The 19,707-nt window shown below is 43.7% G+C and overlaps 1 protein-coding gene across 1 annotated transcript in view; it reads left to right on the forward strand.

Annotated features, from left to right (window-relative positions):
* The window catches only part of LOC124550698 (pacifastin-like protease inhibitor cvp4), an 83,404-nt gene that overhangs the window by 47,411 nt on the left and 16,286 nt on the right, over positions 1-19,707 (forward strand). Inside the window, exon 3 of the mRNA XM_047125421.1 lies at positions 4,537-4,698. Within this exon, the coding sequence (XP_046981377.1) occupies positions 4,537-4,698 (162 nt within the window). The remainder of the gene's footprint in view (positions 1-4,536; positions 4,699-19,707) is intronic.

Genomic DNA, 19,707 nt, shown 5'->3' on the forward strand with positions numbered 1-19,707 from the left:
AAACAAGAATTATGGTACTGCAGTTGTCACAACGGACAAGCCATTTTTATTATATACCAAGAACAGGAGGAAGATTAATGCTAATGAAAAGCTAAATGTTTGGTGTAAAGTTGCACAACCGAAGGACCCTTCAAATGGTTCAAATGGCTCTGAGCACTATGGGACTCAACTGCTGAGGTCATTAGTCCCCTAGAACTTAGAACTAGTTAAACCTAACTAACCTAAGGACATCACAAACATCCATGCCCGAGGCAGGATTCGAACCTGCGACCGTAGCGGTCTTGCTGTTCCAGACTGCAGCGCCTTTAACCGCACGGCCACTTCGGCCGGCGAAGGACCCTTCGTAGCGGCAGGTTTCCTCTGCGCACCCTTCTTTCCCATGCTGCGAGGCGCGGAACACGACAATTTGCACGCGTTGTGAAAACAACGCACGACAATTTACTGTCCGCGGCGCCTACAGCACAGAAACCTCTTCACGAGCTCTCAACTGCCGAGTAAGCGAAGCGCGCAGCGGCAGCGATGCGCTCTGCCGCGCAACTGGCCCGTTAGATGAACAAATCACGAGGTGGTTGGTGGGCCATGTCCATTAAGCTTCAAACTGTAGAGAGATCCGGCAACCTAGCTGGCCAAGGTAGGATTTGGCAAGCAAGAAGGCTTTAGACTTTTTTTTTATACTTTAAAGAGAAGACTGTTTCCTTATACCCAACTTCTGTTTGTATCATACGAAAAAATTTTCTATAAATAATAGGTGTGATAGTGGAGGTATCTACTAAGCTAGCGTATTTCGTACACTTCTCTAGCCAACATATAATTAATTCTTTGCAATTTATAACAGTAGTTGTGAGTGAAAACCACTGTTGCGCGGTTCGCTTACTCGGCCGTTGAGAGCTCGTGAAGAGGTTTCTGTGCTGTGGGCGCCGCGGACAGTAAATTGTCGTGCGCTAAACGATCTCTGCATCCACAATGTGCTTTTAAAACATTCTGCTTTCATAATTACGATGATTTTTGTAATTAAGCCTCAGAAATATTTATAAAGTGTTCACATGTCCCAACGGGACGAATGAGATGTGTGTATCAACACGTCGTTAAATACGATAAAAAATTGTTAGTCTGCACCCTAAAAAAATTTTATAACACGTAATGTGTTTCATGTCATTTTGACCTGTTACATCGTGACATTTATTCTATAATTACCACTATTTATGTATTTGACTTCTTCGTTTCACTGTGATATTTTATATAAATTAAGAACTTTGTATCTCTGACTTCCTACGCCATATGGCGGTTACTGTGCTATAACAAATTCTGTTATATTTAATGTCATGTTATTTGTATATTTTTCTTCTTTACTAGTCCTGTAATCTGACACCATATAATTTTGCCTGTTCATTTTTATTCTTACATGTTTTTAAGTTGTTTGAAAATAACACATCAGCGTATGTTGGCAAGATGTGCATTTCCCCCTTTCTTTTTTGCTATACGTTTTTTAATGTACAACTTTAAATTTTACATATTCAATAAATGATTTTCAAATGCACTTTGGTATTTTGTGGTAATCTCTTGCCAAATAATGTACTGTTAAATCTTCACGTGACACACGCCACATAGAGGGCATCCCAAGACCCTGTCACACCGAGGTCTGCAGTATAGGTGAATGTAAACAGCGGCTTCAGTTATTGTGATCGCTTCTTAGCTTTGTTTGCTGATAACTTGATACCAGTGCCTACACCACAGGTATGTTCTTTGCAGCGGTTGGTTTCTACTCAGGTGTATTTGTGGTCTTTTGTCTTTTATTCACTGATCGCTATGTGAAATTTTTTTAACTTCCAGCACTGAAGATGATCACTATGTGATTGAAACTGGATTTTGCTATCAGTAAACCATCAGTATTACGGCCAACGCAGACCTTCTTTCTAATTTCACGTATATGGTCGTTGTGCACGTAGCACTCCATGGAGTCTCCAATCAATAAAGAAGTCAAGCAGTAGAAAGTCTCGCCGTTGGCGGACGACCGTTATCTTGCTGAAATGTAAGCACATGGTGGCTTCCCGCGAGGGGTAACAAAACAGGGCGTGAAATATCGTCGATGAACTGCTTTGCTGTAAGGGTGACACGGATGACAATCAAAGCGGTCCTGCTATGAGATGAAGTTGCACCCTAGACCATCACTCACGGTTGTCGGGTCATGGGGCTGGTGTCAGTGATGTTGGTGACCCAGAGCTGTGTTCGGGTCGGCCTGGAATCCCATTGAGTGAGCAGAATTGTCTTCAGTGGTGAGTCCCGCTTTGAAATGAGCTCCGCTAACCAGCGAAGACGTGACTGGAGGCGCCCCAGACAGCGTTGCGACACCTGCCTTAGGGTCGCCTACGATACGGCTTGACAATCATGAGTGCTGGTATGGGGTGTCATTTCATTCCATAGCAGGAATTGTTTGGTTGTCATCCGCGGCGTCTTTACAGTACAGCAATACGTCGACGATATTCTGTGCCCTGTTTGGTTGCCCTTCATCGAAACTCATCCTGGGCTTACATTTCAGCAAGATAATGCCCGCCCACAGACGGCGATAGTTTCTACTGCTCGTCTTCCTGCTTACCAAATCCTACCTTGACCAGCAAGGTCGCTGGATCTCTCTCGTATTAACGCTTGGAACAGTAAGTGCAGGGTCCTCCAACCAGATCGAGGTTTTGACGAACTAACGCGCTAATTGGACAGTATTTGACACAACATCCCTCATGAGGACATCCAACATCTCTGTTAATCAATGCCAAGCCGAACAACTGCTTGCATAAGGGCGAGAAGTGGACCAATGCGTTATTGACTTGCTCAACTTGTGAAGTTCTTTCTATTAAATAAATCACCCAGTCTTTTCTGAAATTATCATTTGTTTGTAACACTACTGACCATTAAAATTGCTACACCACGAAGATGACGTGTTACAGTCGCGAAATTTAACCGACAGAAAAAAGGTGCTGTGATATGCAAATGATTAGCTTTTCAGAGCATTCACACAAGGATGGCGCCGGTGGCGACACCTACAACGTGCTGACATAAGGAAAGTTTCCAACCGATTTCTCATACACAGCAGTTGACCGGCGTTGCCTGGTGAAACGTTGTTGTGATGCCTCGTGTAAGGAGGAGAAATGTGAACCATCACGTTTCCGACTTTGATAAAGGTCGGATTGTAGCCTATCGCGATTGCGGTTTATCGTATCGCGACATTGCTGCTCGCGTTGGTCGAGATCCAATGACTGTTAGCAGAATATGGAATCGGTGGGTTCAGGAGGGTAATACGGAACGCCGTGCTGGATCCCAACGGCCTCGTACCACTAGCAGTCGAGATGACAGGCATCTTATCCGCATGGCTGTAACGGATCGTGCAGCCACGTCTCGATCCCTGAGTGAACAGATGCGGACGTTTGCAAGACAACAACCATCTGCACGAACAGTTCGACGACGTTTGCAGCAGCATGGACTATAAGCTCGAAGAGCGTGGCTGCGGTTACCATTGACGCCGCATCACAGAAAGGAGCGCCTGCGATGGTGTACTCAACAACGAACCTGGGTGCACGAATGAATCCAGGTTGTGTTTACAGCATCATGATGGTCGCATCCGTGTTTGGCGACATCGCGGTGAGCGCACATTGGAAGCGTGTATTCGTCATCGCCATACTGGCGTATCACCCGGCGTGATGGTGTGGGGTGCCATTGGTTACACGTCTCGGTCACCTCTAGTTCGCATTGACGGCACTTAGAACAGTAGACGTTACATTTCAGATGTGTTACGACCCGTAGCTCTACCCTTCATTCGATCCCCGCGAAACCCTATGTTTCAGCAGGATAATGCACGACCGCATGTTGCAGGTGCTGTACGGGCCTTTCTGGATACAGAAAATGTTCGACTGCTGCCCTGGACAGCACATTCTCCAGATCTCGCACCAACTGAAATCGTCTGGTCAATGGTGGCCGAGCAACTGGCTCTTCACAATACGCCAGTCACTACTGTCGATGAACTGTGGTATCGTGTTGAAGCTGCATGGGCAGCTGTACCTGTACACGGCATCCAAGCTCTGTTTGACTCAATGCCCAGGCGTACCAAGGCTGTTATTACGGCCGGAGGTGGTTGTTCTGTGTACTGATTTCTCAGGATCTATGCACCCAAATTGCGTGAAAATGTAGTCACATGTCAATTCTAGTGTAATATATTTGTCCAATGAATACCCGTTTATCATCTGCATTTCTTCTTGGTGTAGCAATTTTAATGGCCAGTAGTGTACATGTACATCTACCGATTTCCATCCCATTTCTATAATTTCTTGATGGTACGTCTTTTTTTTGTATTAGAGCGTATTTTTCGATCTATAAAGCTAGCCAAATTCTAAATAACTTTCATTACAAACAGTTCATATTTGACTTCAGTAAAACGAAACACGCTTATCGACAAAAATACGCAATTTCTTGTAGTTGCAGAGACATATTTCAGTACTACCATCAAGGACTGTATGTAGTTATTCCTTTTTTTCTGGTGTGTCTCGCTAGATGAGGACTGCGCAACCGGAATAATGCGGGCGGGCCAGGTTGAAAAGCCGCATCAGAAGTGTATTCCAGGCACCTCATTCAGGATCCGATGTGAGCGGTGCTACTGCTCACAGGATGGAGTATCAGCTGTGTGCAGCCGCCCACCCTGCAACGGCATCAAAGGTGAGTCTCTGTCTGCCAGAGCAGACTTTTGTAGCAGTATACTGTGGAGACGGTGCACCATCTCCATCATCAACATCTTCAGCCATTTGGCAGCCAGTACCATAGTGAAACTTCTCACTGATTTACAGCATTCTATTTTGCATCAATGTGGCACTTTCTGATGTCATTCACTCAGCTTCCCTTAATTCACCGTCTCTGTCCTCTCCAATCTCTTCAGAATCCAGCAGAGATCAGTCTAAATTTATCTTTTATAAATGGACGTGGCTGGTTTCCTGCGCATATACACAGAGTTTTGTTTATAGCCATAATCATGTTTTCCGTACCAGCCTGGTCCCTGGTATATTTTTATGTGCTCCAGTGTCCCTCCAAGTAACAACTCCATTCTTGACAGAACAACCATCAGTTATTCAATAGATTTCGCATTAAAAATCCATGTATCTCTTCCAGGTATCAGAACTGGTGATTCACACATATCATAAAATCTTTTCATGCTTCTATTTATTTATTTATTAACATTACAGAGTTACTCACACCTTGGTTCTATAGTGGATCGTTTGCTACGACAAACTAGCCAGTTTTCAGAATTTTGACACTATTCTTGTTTTTCTACAATTACATTGTTAATTAAAGAAGAAAAACAATACAAGAGCACATAGTGTTTTCACCAATTAAGTGTCAAAGTCATAGTTAATATGTTGTAAAGAAAATTAAATTAGTTATAGATAAGCCAGGGTAAAAAATAAAAGTGTTAGTAATTTAGAGGGAAACAACAGAAATATAAGAAAGGATAGATAAGGTGATTGCACACTACCATCAATGCTCAGAAGGGAAAGCTCCGAAACTGCATCACGTTCTTGTCTTCTGATTTAATATTAAAAGTTGTTTAAGTAATTGAACTGCGCATTAAGGTGAGTTTTCTAAATTAATTACTTATTTACGATTTTAAAGTGGCCATAAGGAAACAGTAATTCTGTTTACAGATTGTTATCAAATACATTGTGAAGATAATTATTACAGTAGCTATTACCATCAATTCTTCATGGGACTTGTCAGGAAGGTATATCTTGGAGTGAGAACATTGAGTTATATATTTCTGCGCAGAATTTTCTTTATTCACAAGTTTCTTTGTAGCCATCTCTGCATGTATTTCTATCTGTAATAATATTTTGCTTCTTTATCTAGTTTTGTAGCTACATTTTTTTATGTGTGACCTAGACTTCAGTTGTGACTGCTTCATCTTCTGTGTCTGTATCTCTATATGATGTTTAATTTTCTCTATCAGTCCTGCTGTCATTTAGTTCAAAATGGTGCAAATGGCTCTGAGCACTGTGGGACTTAACTGCTGAGGTCATAAGTCCCCTAGAACTTAGAACTACTTAAACCTAACTAACCTAAGGACATCACACACATCCATGCCCGAGGCAGGATTCGAACCTGCGACCGCAGCGGTCGCGCGGTTTCAGGCTGTAGCGCCTAGAACCGCTCGGCCACTCCGGCCGGCTGTCATTTAGTGTCATGGTTATGATTAGTCTGGCTGTGTCTCTGTACGGCCTGTATCTTGGCACATTCTTCTTGTAACGTTCTTGAAATAGCGTCTGCCGTTCTGCCTAGGTCTACCCATAGTGTGCATTCCTAATGGAGTTGTATGTGTTGATGTGTGGCATTTTTTGTTGTTGTCTGGCCTGTGTGTGTGAGATGCAGTTTAGTATTACAAGTTCAAGGCAGCCAATTACCCACATGCACATTCTTTGCTAAGGTGGGTCTTCCTCTGATATGTGTTCCACATGATACATGTCTTACACAGTCCAGATACGTTCATGTGACCACTGCCTATGTTCGACACAACATGCAGTAACCATTCACATACGACAGGTGGCAGCACTAACAGTGGAGGGTATATAACGCGTGCTGGGGGACAAGGAAAACAGTGCAGCCATTACCATAATGTGGAAACGGAGCGATTTATCTGAGGTCCAAAACAGCATGATCTTTGGCTTTTGGACCGAGAGTGGAAACGTTTCTTAAGCGACTAAGTTTGTAAGCTACTCGCGTGCCGCCATGTGCCATGGTTAAGTGTAAGTGGCATGGCAGAATGGCTCTATCCAAAACTGGCGCTGAGGAAACAGTGGTGCACCATGGGCCACAGATGACAGCAGTGAATGATTGTAGGGGTCTGTACGGGCGAATAGACGTAAAACTGTTAGAAACTGACCACCCAGACGAACCAAGGAGCTACAATAGAAGTGTCTCCTCAATGACTGTTCAGTGAACATGACTGTGTATGGGTCTGCGCAACTGGCGCCTGGTTCATGTTCTGATGGTGACTGCTGTTCATCAGCCATGAAGGCCGGAATTTGCTCGCCAATTCCGTGCCTATTGTGTGGTGGCAAGTGACCCTTATGAGTAAATCACGGTTTATGCTCCATCAAACAGATGGCCGTTGGAAGGCACAAAGTGAAACGTCTGAATGCAACACCCTGCAACAATCATCTAAGAGTCCAGGCCAGAATAGGGAGCATCATGGTCTGGGGAATGCTTTCGTTGGATTCCGTGGGTGATCTCGTGATTCTGGAAGTCACAACGGATCAACAGAAGTATGCATCTATCTCTGGTGACCATGTTCACCCTTACACGCAGTTCATTTATCCTCAGCACAGCAGCATCTACCAGCAGGACAGTTCAACGTGTCACAGAGCTCGCAGAGTACCTGCTTGGTTTGAAGAGCACCAGCATGAGATCACTGTACTCCACTGGCCACCAAATTTTCAGGGAATCTATGGGATCACTTCAGTTGCACTGTACACACGATGGAACCTCAGCCATAAGACTCAGCGCACCTGTTTACGGTACTGGTACCCCCCCCCCCCCCCCAGAACCTCTTTGGCTCTCTTTCAGCACCCCTTGTAAGCAGTCTGCACTGCAAAAGATTATTAAGGCTTTTGACATGTGGTCACATTAATATGACTGGAGAGAGCATTAGGAACTGTATCATTGTAAGATGGTGTTCACTGGTGAGGTCTTCTCCAATGATCGTTCTGATCTTGGAAGTGAATCCCATTTTCTAGTATGTAGCAGCATGGTATCTAATGGATATATAACTCGCAAAATGCCCAAGCCTGCACAAAGGGCTTCCAGAGATGTAATTCTAAAGGCGCGTGGTAACTGTAGGAGCACACCCCTCTGCCTGCGCCTCACAGCAATTACGTTTGTCGCCAGGCTAAGTTACGTGCCCATGTGCTTGCCGCAATGCGTATAATGGCCTCGCATGTTTTCATTTGTGTTAGTGCAAGTATAATCTGTAGTGTTTACACCTGTCAGTTTTTGTTGCAATTTTTCGACTTACAAGGGGAGGCCGCCAATTGTAAAATTCAGATTCGATTCATACTGCGCATAATAAAAGCTCATGGCCAGAGGTGTAATGTGGCAAAGCACCAAGATGCACTTCTCAGCCGTTGTCGAGAAAATCGACAGTTAAAAGAAACCGTTGCGGTGAAATACTCTTGACGATTAATAATTTTCTACAGCGTCGTGGCGCAGCGGTAAGCGCTCGGGTTCGTAATCCGAAGGTCGCCGGATCGAATCCCGCGCTATGCAACCTTTTTTTTTTAGTATTTGTTTTTTATTATATATATATATATATATATATATATATATATATATATATATATATATATATATATATATGAGGCGATGATATCGACCTGGCTCGTGTTTCCTGCGGTAACTATCTCTGTACATCCTGAAACTTGAGCTGTGACTGGGTGGTTCAGGGTCACTCCAGAAGTGCCGCGTTTGACACTGCTAGCATTCTGCTCGATGTACGGGGTGTTCAAAATGTCTCTCCGCAGTGCCGTATGATTGTTAGCCACGCGTGCTGCATGCCGCAGTGAATATACCGAAATGAAACTCACTGCAGTATTGGTGTGCGTTTATTGTTTCGTTGAAAAATATGGGACCCACAATCCGACGTCTAGAAATTGCAATTCAAACTCCTGGTTCCTCATGAATACACAACGGATTTGCAGTACTCCACATACGAGAATTTTGCGAGTTCATGTACCCAGGTAATAGAAACCACGCCTCATCAGTGAAAAACGTTTTATTAAGAATATCCCTTCCGTTTTGTTGAACGAAATTTTTGAACCATTGACAATAATGCAGTCTCTTGCCATGATCAGTATTTTTCAGTTCTTGCACGATTGTCACTTTGTATGGGAAAAGTTCTAATTTTTTCATTACAGCCGTGTGGGCCATTCCGACATTAACATCGATTTTCCGGGTGAATTTTCTTACTGACTTGTTCGGACTCATGGACATTTTATCGGAAATATCGAGTAGTTTTTCCTCAGACGAAACGCTAGGGCGACCACTTCTCGCTGCATCTTCAACTGAACCCGTACTTCGAAATCTGTTATTCAAATCTCGCACAGTATCGCGATGTGGGAGTGTTGTCTCTGGGAAAACTGAATTAAATGTTTGACGAACTGAAACTGTGTATTTACCGCCCGCTTTGAACACTTGTTCGACTAAAAACACACGTTCTTCAACGGTTAGCATTTTAACACTGACAAAAACCAAACAAACGAACAAAAGAACTAAGCTTAAATGTTCGCGTCAACACGTAACGATACACACCAACGATACTACTGACGCTGGCTGAGAGAAACGAAACAGTGGAATGCTGGGAGAGTCCACTTGAATGGGAGCACAGTCTAACATAACAGTCGCGACACTCACTGATGTAAAAGTTGTTACCGTTTGACAGGTGGAGCAACACTAACGCTCCAAGCGGCGGGTAAGGTGAACGTCAGACGCGTCGTAAGCATGTTTGTTTTGTATCCTTTTGCTACGTAATTTACGAAATATTTGAGTTATTTTCTTGCCTCCATGGGTTTGTGTAGCATCACAAGGCATATATGTTTCTAAAAATGATTCTAAAATAAGCGCAAGTATTGACAAAAACCATGAATCGAGTGGGAAGCTACAACACATTCGTGAAGAAATACTTGTGACGTTGGATAGAATTGCAACTCACCACGTTGATATCTAAAGACTATAAACGCACAGATTCACGAGTAAGAAGCACAGACATGTACCTCTGCACGCTAAAGCGATCGTCAGTTCATTCATCGTTCTGTAGGCGTACTGTGTTTGTCATTGTCGCCTGTTGCGACAAGCACGACCTTCATCTTTATATTTTTCTAACAAGGGAACCTCCCCATCGCACCCCTCTCAGATTTAGTTATAAGTTGGCACAGTGGATAGGCCTTGAAAAACTGAACACATATCAATCGCGAAAACAGGAAGAAGTTGTGTGAAACTATGAAAAAAATAAGCAAAATATACAAACTAAGTAGTCCATGCTCAAGATATCCAATATCAAGGATAATGTTAATGCGGGAGCGTCGTGGTCTCGTGGTTAGCGTCAGTAGCTGCGGATGGGGAGGTCCTTGGTTCAAATCCTTCCTCAAGTGAAACTTTTACTTTTTTTATTTTCGCATAGTTATGATCTGTCCGTTCGTTCATTGACGTCTCTGTTCATTGTAATTAGTTTACTGTTCACTGTAATAAGTTTAGTGTCTGTGTTTTGCGACCGCACAGCAAAACCGTGCGATTAATAGACGAAAGGACGTGCCTCTCCAATGGGAACCGAAAACACTTGATCGCAAGGTCATAGGTCAACCGATTCCTCCACAGGAAAACACGTCTGATATATTCTATACGACACTGGTGACGGCATGTGCGTCACATGACAGGAATATGTTGTCGACCCACCTAACTTATGCACTTGGCGGATGGGTAAAAAGATTCTTCTACCTTTCCCGATTTAGGTTTTCTTGTGGATATGATAATCACTCCCAAAAAAGTGATGAAAACGTAAGAGTTTGTCACATAAACTGAAAATAAAAAATTAAACTTTTCACTCGATGGAAGACTTGAACCAAGTACTTCTCACTCCGCAGCTGCTCACGCTAACCACAGGACCACTGCGCCCCTGAGCTCACACTGTCCTTGATGTTACATATCTCTTGCATGGACTACTCAGTTTGTATATTTTGCTTATTTTTTCATAGTTCCACACAACTTCTTCCTGTTTTCTCGATTGATCTGTGTTCAGTTTTTCAAGCCTATCCACTGAGCCAACTTATAACTAAATCTGAGGGGGGTGCGATGGGGAGGTTCCCTTGTAAGTGGGACAAGCCACTGTCAAATAGTGGGGAAATATGTTGAAAACTTTATAATGTGCTGATTACGTTACATTTCACGCAGAACCAAATATTTGAATAATTTTCAAACAATCTGTCAGTGAACAAGGCGCTAAAAATATATCATACGAAGGGAGCAAGAGAAATTAAGTGACTAACAACAAAAGTGAATGAAACACATACCTACAGACTTCAACATTCGTTTGTCCTTGTTCACTTCATCCTTCTGATACAATTTCTGTCGCTGTCTGTAGGCACTTTCCTTTTCCTGTAATAGTTTTCCTCGAAGTCTAGCCATCTGCAATTTCTGACACTTCACATGTTTTTGTAAGACACGAATAACTGCACTTAATCTAACCACTTCATCGTCAAAGCAGGTCTGTGTTGACGATTCACACGAATCTGGCACTGATACATGAAGAGTTGAACTGGCTGCTTCTGTGTCATACGACTGTTTCAGAGCTTTAGATGGATTGTCGAATCTTTGTGGCCGTTTCTTCTTCATCGTCAGTTTAGGTGGCTTATTTGGGATGTCAAACAGTGTGAGTACTGCATTCGACACGAGTTTATTATTGTTGCATTCATGGACTGGTTATGTTCGAAATGTAGCGAACAAAACCTAATATTATTATACAGGTAAACTGGGTCTTTTTTCATAAGCTCTACTCGTCTGCTATTAACTAGCCATTTTCTGCTCCTAAAACGAAAGATTAATCATTAATACACATGTAGTTTGCAAGTGAATCCTGACGATACAGTTTAGTAACATGTTGGAACCGGTATATACCTCTCAGGATCCTTATGAAACCTAAAAAAAGACAGCTGTGGTGTCTTCTTCCTGTTGTTGCTGCAATTTATTGCGCTACAAACTCTCCCGCTTGTAAAAGCCATTGTAGAAAACAAAACAAACAACCACTATTCGCTTTCATGATCGCGCCGAACTCACAGTTTAACTTACTGACCGCTTGGGGCGCTGCTGGCGCGGTGGGCAACAAAATAGAGGCGAAGTGTCGCGACTGTTACGTTAGACTGTGATGCGAGTAACCCAGGCAGGCGAACAATCACACGGCACTGCGGACTTTTTGAATACCCTGTATGATCAGCTGCAAGGTGATTACTCCTGGCAGACAGAGAGTAACGAGGCTGCAGCATAAATGCAATAACACTACCAGCTAGCAGCGAGATGTGATGTGCCAGCAGCCATCGGGGAGGTGTCAACAGTGAGGATGATGCATAAGGCACAGTTGTGAACATTGCAGGCCGACAGAGTGTAACGTCCTTCGGATCTTCGGCCTTGGCTAACACTCAGCGGTAGAGCAATGAGATTGTTCTTCTTATGTATCGGTATCGACGTTACAAACAGAACATTGATGAACTGAACTCGCGGCTTGGCGAGATATTTACTTCACCAAAGTAATTAAAACGTTTATAATCGATGGTTTATCAGTTGCTCAAAATGGTGCACATGGATCTGAGCACTATGGGACTTAACATCTGAGGTCATCAGTCCCCTAGAACTTAGAACTACTTAAACCTAACTAACCTAAGGAAATCACACACATCCATGCCCGAGGCAGGATTCGAACCTGCGACCGTAGCAGTCGCGCGGTCCAGGACTGAAGCGCCTAGAACCGCTCGGCCACCGCGGCCGGCTATGAGTTGCTATTTAAATATTAATGATAAGTTCAAATTAGTTCCAGCGACACCATATTCCCTATAGACTGGTTGTAATCTCAAATCTATAATCAGTCGTAGCAGTGTTATTAATTCCTAACGTCAAGGAGTTTCTATATAATCGCTGAGCACTTCAGTCAAATAATATCGCAGCACGTTATCTCTATAAATAATGTTGTAAAACTTGAATGATAAATGCGTGAATTGACACGATATGCTGGTTTATTACACAATATTAGTCACTTCCTAACAGAGCCGTGAGGAAGAAGCTTTCCCAGGTGTTGGGGGGAATTATAAATTATATGCTTCGTAACCATCGCCAAGTTCCATAGTCCATTAGTTATTACGAATGAAATTGTCTATCTGTGTTCACTTCCTAAATTGTATTAACTTCAGGTTATCTAATTAAAAGTCACTTCTTTCTAATATATGCAAGTCCTCTATCTGAATTCTTAATAACGTAATGAAGTCAAAGTATCGTTTCACTGCGTCATAGTAGATCGCAATAATCAATTCTGAAAAAACAATCAAATTGCGCCTACATATACGAGCATTCAAAAGTTTGACCTGCTTCGACTAACTCTCGTAACGTAGTGATAGTGGATTGAATTATCCTTAGCCATTACCCACGAATCTCAAAGAGTACTCACACGGAGTATTCTTTGGGAACGTTGGTTCTACTTTGCGAATTTTACTTATAATGATTTTGCGATTTACTATGATTTTGAATTTTGAGTTTGATTTTACTGGAATCCTATCTTTCTTTCGATTGTTAATAAATCACTAAGTATTCGATTCCTGATTCAATTACTGGTTAATATCCAAATAATAGTGTTAACTGGAAATTTGTTTGCTTGTTCATTTTTCATGGAATTTGGAACTTGTTTTGGGGAAATCTTCGGGAATTTTGGAGCTAATTTTTCATTTTCGTTTCTCGTCCGAGGAAATGGCATTACAAGAGGTTGCCTCTATCATTAAGACTATTACATACACCAATGAGCCAAAACATTATAACCACTTACTTAACCAGTTGGTAGAGCACTTGCCCGCGAAAGGCAAAGGTCCGGCACACAGTTTTAATGTGCCAGGAAGTTTCATATCAGCGCTCACTCCGCTGCAGAGTGAAAATATCATTCTGGAAACATCCCCCAGGCTGTGGCTAAGCCATGTCTCTGCAATATCCTTTCTTTGAGGAGTGCTAGTTCTGCAAGGACCGCAGGAGAGCTTTGGAAGGTAGGAGACGAGGTACTGGCAGAAGTAAAGCTGTGAGGACGGGGCGTGAGTCGTGCTTGGGTAGCTCAGTTGGTAGAGCACTTGCCCGCGAAAGGCAAAGGTATCGAGTTCGAGTCTCGCTTCGGCACACAGTTTTAATCTGCCAGAAAGTTTCACTTACTTAATAGTTTGTTTGTCCGTCCTTGGAACGAATACATCACTGATTCTGCGTATCAGTGATCCAACAGTTTGTTGGTAGGTTTGTGGAGGTATGAGCCATTAGATGTCTACGGAAGGTCATGTAATTCGCTTTAATAACAAATTGCTGATTAGCGTAGGCGGTGATGGTGCCTGATAGCAACACTGATGTGTTCCATAAGGTTTACATCAGGTGAATTTGACGCCCCCATCCATGTGTGCTCCACTTACATACTTTTTTTACCTCTTCACGTGCCCAAAACGCCACCAGGTGGTATCCAATGTTGCGATCGGCAGTGGTCAAAATGTTTTGGCTGATCAGCGTATTTCCGATCTATGTTTTCCACTATGCAAAGGACTTTGTTTATCGTGTGGCCAGTTGACTTGTTTTTCCGAAATTCATGCTACTGCAATCTAACAGTATAGCCTGTTTTAAGTGCAGAACGTTGTAGCTTTAGGAGTGCGTGTGTTTATGTTCTCTCTTACCAATACCTTCCAGGTACGGATCCTAGACTCTCCGTCTGCAGCTCCATCACACATAAAAATCACCCGCTTCTTGTTCTTCTTCACTGTCTGCTACTACATCACCACATTTTCAAATCTGTTACTATACTTCGACATGGGCGCATCTCGAGAAATCATGTGCACTTGGATGGGATAACTCGGTAAACTCTATTCGTTCACGAGATATGGAATGTAGCGGTCTACTTCTGGTCGACTGCAGATTAAATCGGTAACAGTGCTGCAGGGAGGGTTGGTCAATGACAGTGTGAGGGGTGTCTTTGAGTCTCTAATTTTACCCAAAGTCTGCGAGAATGCTCTGTGACACCCATCAGCATAGAGATAGATCGTAAATTAAGCACTATGCTCGAAGTGATAGAAATATGTAGTGCGCTGTCTGATATACACTACTGGCCATTAAAATTGCTACACCAAGAGGAAATACAGATGATAATCGGGTATTCATTGGACAAATATATTATACTAGAACTGACATGTGATTACATTTTCACGCAATTTGGGTGCATAGATCCTGAGAAATCAGTACACAGAACAACCACCTCTGGCCGTAACAACGGTCTTCATAAGCCTGGGCATTGAGTCAAACAGAACTTGGATGGCGTGTACAGGTACAGCTGCCCATGCAGGTTCAACACGATACCACAGTTCATCAAAAGTAGTGACTGGCGTATTGTGACGAGCAAGTTGCTCGGCCACCATTGACCAGACGTTTTCAATTGGTGAGAGATCTGGCGAAAGTGCTGTCCAGGGCAGCAGTCGGACATTTGCTGTATCCAGAAAGGCCCGTACAGGACATGCAACATACGGTCGTGCATTATCCTGCTGAAATTTAGGGTTTCGCAGGGATCGAATGAAGGGTAGAGCCACGGGTCGTAACACATCTGAAATGTAACGTCCACTGTTCAAAGTGCCGTCAGTGCGAACAAGAGGTGACTGAGACGTGTAACCAATGGCACCCCATACCATCACACCGGGTGATACGCCAGTATGGCGATGACGAATACGCGCTTCAATGTGCATTCACCGCGATGTCGCCAAACACGGATGCGACCATCATGATGCTGTAAACAGAACCTAGATTCATCCGAAAAAATGACGTTTTGCCATTCGTGCACCAAGGTTCGTCGATGAGTACAGCATCGCAGGCGATCCTGTCTGTGATGCAGCGTCAAGGGTAACCGCAGCCACGGTCTTTGAGCTGATAGTCCATGCTGCTGCAAACGTCGTCGAACTGTTTGTGCAGATGGTTGTTGTCTTGCAAAGGTCCCCATCTGTTGACTCAGGGATCGAGACGTGGCTGCACGATCCGTTACAGCCATGTGGATAAGATGTCTGTCATCTCGACTGCTAGTGATACGAGGCCGTTGGGATCCAGCACAGCGTTCCGTATTACCCTCCTGAACCCACCGATTCCATATTCTGTTAACAGTCATTGGATCTCGATCGACGCGAGCAACAATGTCGCGATACGATAAACCGCAATCGCGACAAGCTACAATCCGACGTTTATCAAAGTCGGAAACGTGATGGTACGCATTTCTCCTCCTTACACGAGGCATCACAACAACGTTTCACCAGGCAACGCCGGTCAGCTGCTGTTTGTGTATGAGAAATCGGTTGGAAACTTTCCTCATGTCAGTACGTTGTAGATGTCGCCACCGGCGCCAACCCTGTGTGAATGCTCTGAAAAGCTAATCATTTGCATATCACCGCGTCTTCTTCCTGTCGGTTAAATTTCGCGTCTGTAGCACGTCGTCTTCGTGGTGTAGCAATTTTAATGGCTAGTAGTGTACTTTGATGATGGATGTCTCTTGCGACTTACAGTGTGGTGTGCAGGATACGGTCATCCTCCTACAGTACAGATGATGAAACTTTAAACTGGTCTGTGCAGTGGATCAATACCTTTATATTTGATAGGATCGCTACATGTTCGCGATGCCGGCACACATGTGGTACTTGTTTTCGATATATGGTAGGAGAGGGATGCGGTAAAAATCTTACCGAGTTTTCCATTGGATGAAGTTAGTGGAGCTTTTATAGTTCGTAATTTTTCTCTGGTGGATGGATTAGAATAACGATGATAGAATGTTGAGGTGATAGACGTGAGTGGGTCCTGAAGGACATAGATCTATAGTACCTGTTTGTAGTTTGTAGAAGCACCACAGTGCAGTAGCAAAATCCACGTCCTTCCCCCCCTTCCCGTACTGTCTTTTATACTACCTTGTGTTGCAGGAGCAGGCTTCGTTTCCGTTGAATGGTCAAAACACAGATCTGTCGCAGTAACTCAGCTCCGCCTGTTTCTACACGGGTTGGAGAATGTGGTAGATATAGTTTTCCTCTGACCCCTACTCACTTCCGACTTACATTGGAACGATCACGTGCGCAAAGCTGCAAGGATGGTAACGCAGGGGCTACCTAAAACGAGGCGGGAATTTTACTGTAGCGGATAGGTTCGAGAAAGGTGACTTAATTTGGGATATGAGAGTGCCAGAAATATGATTCACTTGTGGTGTGATCATCAAAAGACTTCTCCATAGGATCCAGCACATGTATGTGGCTGAATGGAAAGACTTGATTCCAAATCAGAGACATGATTTGTAGCGGATAGCATAACACTAGTGATCTGATAAGCTAGTCTACATTTCTTATGACCTCAATCAGCACACCATCTACCACTCTCTGTGATCCTTCTCAATCAGTCATCACCTGTAACTCAGTGAATATATTGCAGAACCTCTGACATGGTATACAGGCAGAATACGTTACAAATACTGGAGAAATATCTGGTGGCGGCGGCGTGAGGGGGTTGCAAATACCGATTTCATACCACGTTCCTTAGCCGAATCACTTTCAATATTCAGTGAATTTATGACGAGATTGCATCGTGGGCTACATTTAGCCGGACTGCTGGTCTGATAATATACACTCCAGCGATCACCGTCTCGGTATTTGTCTGGAAAAACTACATGATTCGCAGGTAATTCCATACGTGGATTTATAAAGCCGAAAACATGGATACTTGTGTGCACGTGTAGAACCAAGAGTACTTGTGACAGTAACATAAGTAATTGTTGGGATCAGGCTTTTGAAACATCTGGCGGTTTGTAAGAGGATTAAACATCTCTTTCTAAGACACACTGGTAGCACTCGCAAGAAAAACTTATGAGACATGTCCACCCATAGTTGATTTTCGGTCAGTATTATTTTGTATCGCCAGCGATCAGTTATTGACGAAGTATTATACAGGGTTACTACAAATGATTGAAGCGATTTCACAGCTCTACAATAACTTTATTATTTGAGATATTTTCACAATGCTTTGCACACACATACAAAAACTCAAAAAGTTTTTTTAGGCATTCACAAACGTTCGATATGTGCCCCTTTAGTGATTCGGCAGGCATCAAGCCGATAATCAAGTTCCTCCCACACTCGGCGCAGCATGTCCCCATCAATGAGTTCGAAAGCACCGTTGATGCGAGCTCGCAGTTCTGGCACGTTTCTTGGTAGAGGAGGTTTATACACTGAATCTTTCACGTAACCCCCCAGAAGGAAAAAGCATGGGGTTAAGTCGGGAAAGCGTGGAGGCCATGACATGAATTGCTGATCATGATCTCCACCACGACCGATCCATCGGTTTTCCAATCTCCTGTTTAAGAAATGCCGAACATCATGATGGAAGTGCGGTGGAGCACCATCCTGTTGAAAGATGAAGTCGGCGCTGTCGGTCTCCAGTTGTGGCATGAGCCAATTTTCCAGCATGTCCAGATACACGTGTCCTGTAACGTTTTTTTCACAGAAGAAAAAGATGCCGTAAACTTTAAACCGTGAGATTGCTCAAAACACGTTAACTTTTGGTGAATTGCGAATTTGCTGCACGAAAGCGTGAGGATTCTCTACCGCCCAGATTCGCACATTGTGTCTGTTCACTTCACCATTAAGAAATAATGTTGCTTCATCACTGAAAACAAGTTTCGCACTGAACGCATCCTCTTCCATGAGCTGTTGCAACCGCGCCGAAAATTCAAAGCGTTTGACTTTATCATGGGTGTCAGGGCTAGCCTTTTCCGTAAGATTTTCCAAACCGTCGGCTGTGGTACGTTTAGCTCCCTGCTTGCTGTATTCGTCGACTTCCGCGGGCTACGCGTGAAACTTGCCCGCACGCGTTCAACCGTTTCTTCGCTCACTGCAGGCCGACCCGTTGATTTCCCCTTACAGAGGCATCCAGAAGCTTTAAACTGCGCGTACCATCGCCGAATGGAGTTAGCAGTTGGTGGATCTTTCTTGAACTTCGTCCTGAAGTGTCGGTGCACTGTTATGACTGACTGATGTGAGTGCATTTCAAGCACGACATACGCTTTCTCGGCTCCTGTCGCCGTTTTGTCTCACTGCGCTCCGCTCTGGCGGCAGAAACCTTAAGTGCGGCTTCAGCCGAACAAAACTTTATGAGTTTTTCTACGTATCTGTAGTGTGTCGTGACGATATGTCAATGAATGGAGCTACAGTGAATTTATGAAATCGCTTCAATCATTTGTAATAGCCCTGTACTTAGTTGTAGGGGACGCGTGATAGATTCGCCTTGAGCATCAGGCTTATAAAATATGTGTTTGTGTTCCGACATGTGCAAAGGAAATGAGTATGTCCATACATAAGGAAGGTATGGATCTGACGTCGAGTACTGTGATAGCAAAGGGAAGTGTACGTCAAGTTATACGAATGGTACTGATATTTCTGTTTCCAGAGCCGCAGCTATCAACAGGGTGTATGTCCGATGCTTCACTCAGGGGTAAAATATATATGTGATCGATTTCTTCGGATGACGATTCTACTTGTGCGTGCTTGGCGTGCAGCGCCAGTGGCCTGTCCAGGGATGATTCACATTTCCCGTTAACGGTAGGAGCTGTCCGAATGGAGAGGCCTGTTGGAGTGTAGGAATGTAGATGACTTAACCGTGTTGTCCTCTGGACGACCGAATAGCGAACCAATACTTACAAGGAAACCTGCCCATCGCACCCCCCTCAGACTTAGTTTTAAGTTGGCACAGTGGATAGGCCTTGAAACACTGAACACAGATCAATCGAGAAAACAGGAAGAAGTTGTGTGGAACTAAGAAAAAAATAAGCAAAATATACAAACTGGGTAGTCCAAGCGGAACATACGTATTATCATGGAGAAGACGCTGGCACAAGCGCCGTGG

Source organism: Schistocerca americana, chromosome 9, assembly GCF_021461395.2.
Source record: "Schistocerca americana isolate TAMUIC-IGC-003095 chromosome 9, iqSchAmer2.1, whole genome shotgun sequence".
NCBI lineage: Eukaryota > Metazoa > Arthropoda > Insecta > Orthoptera > Acrididae > Schistocerca > Schistocerca americana.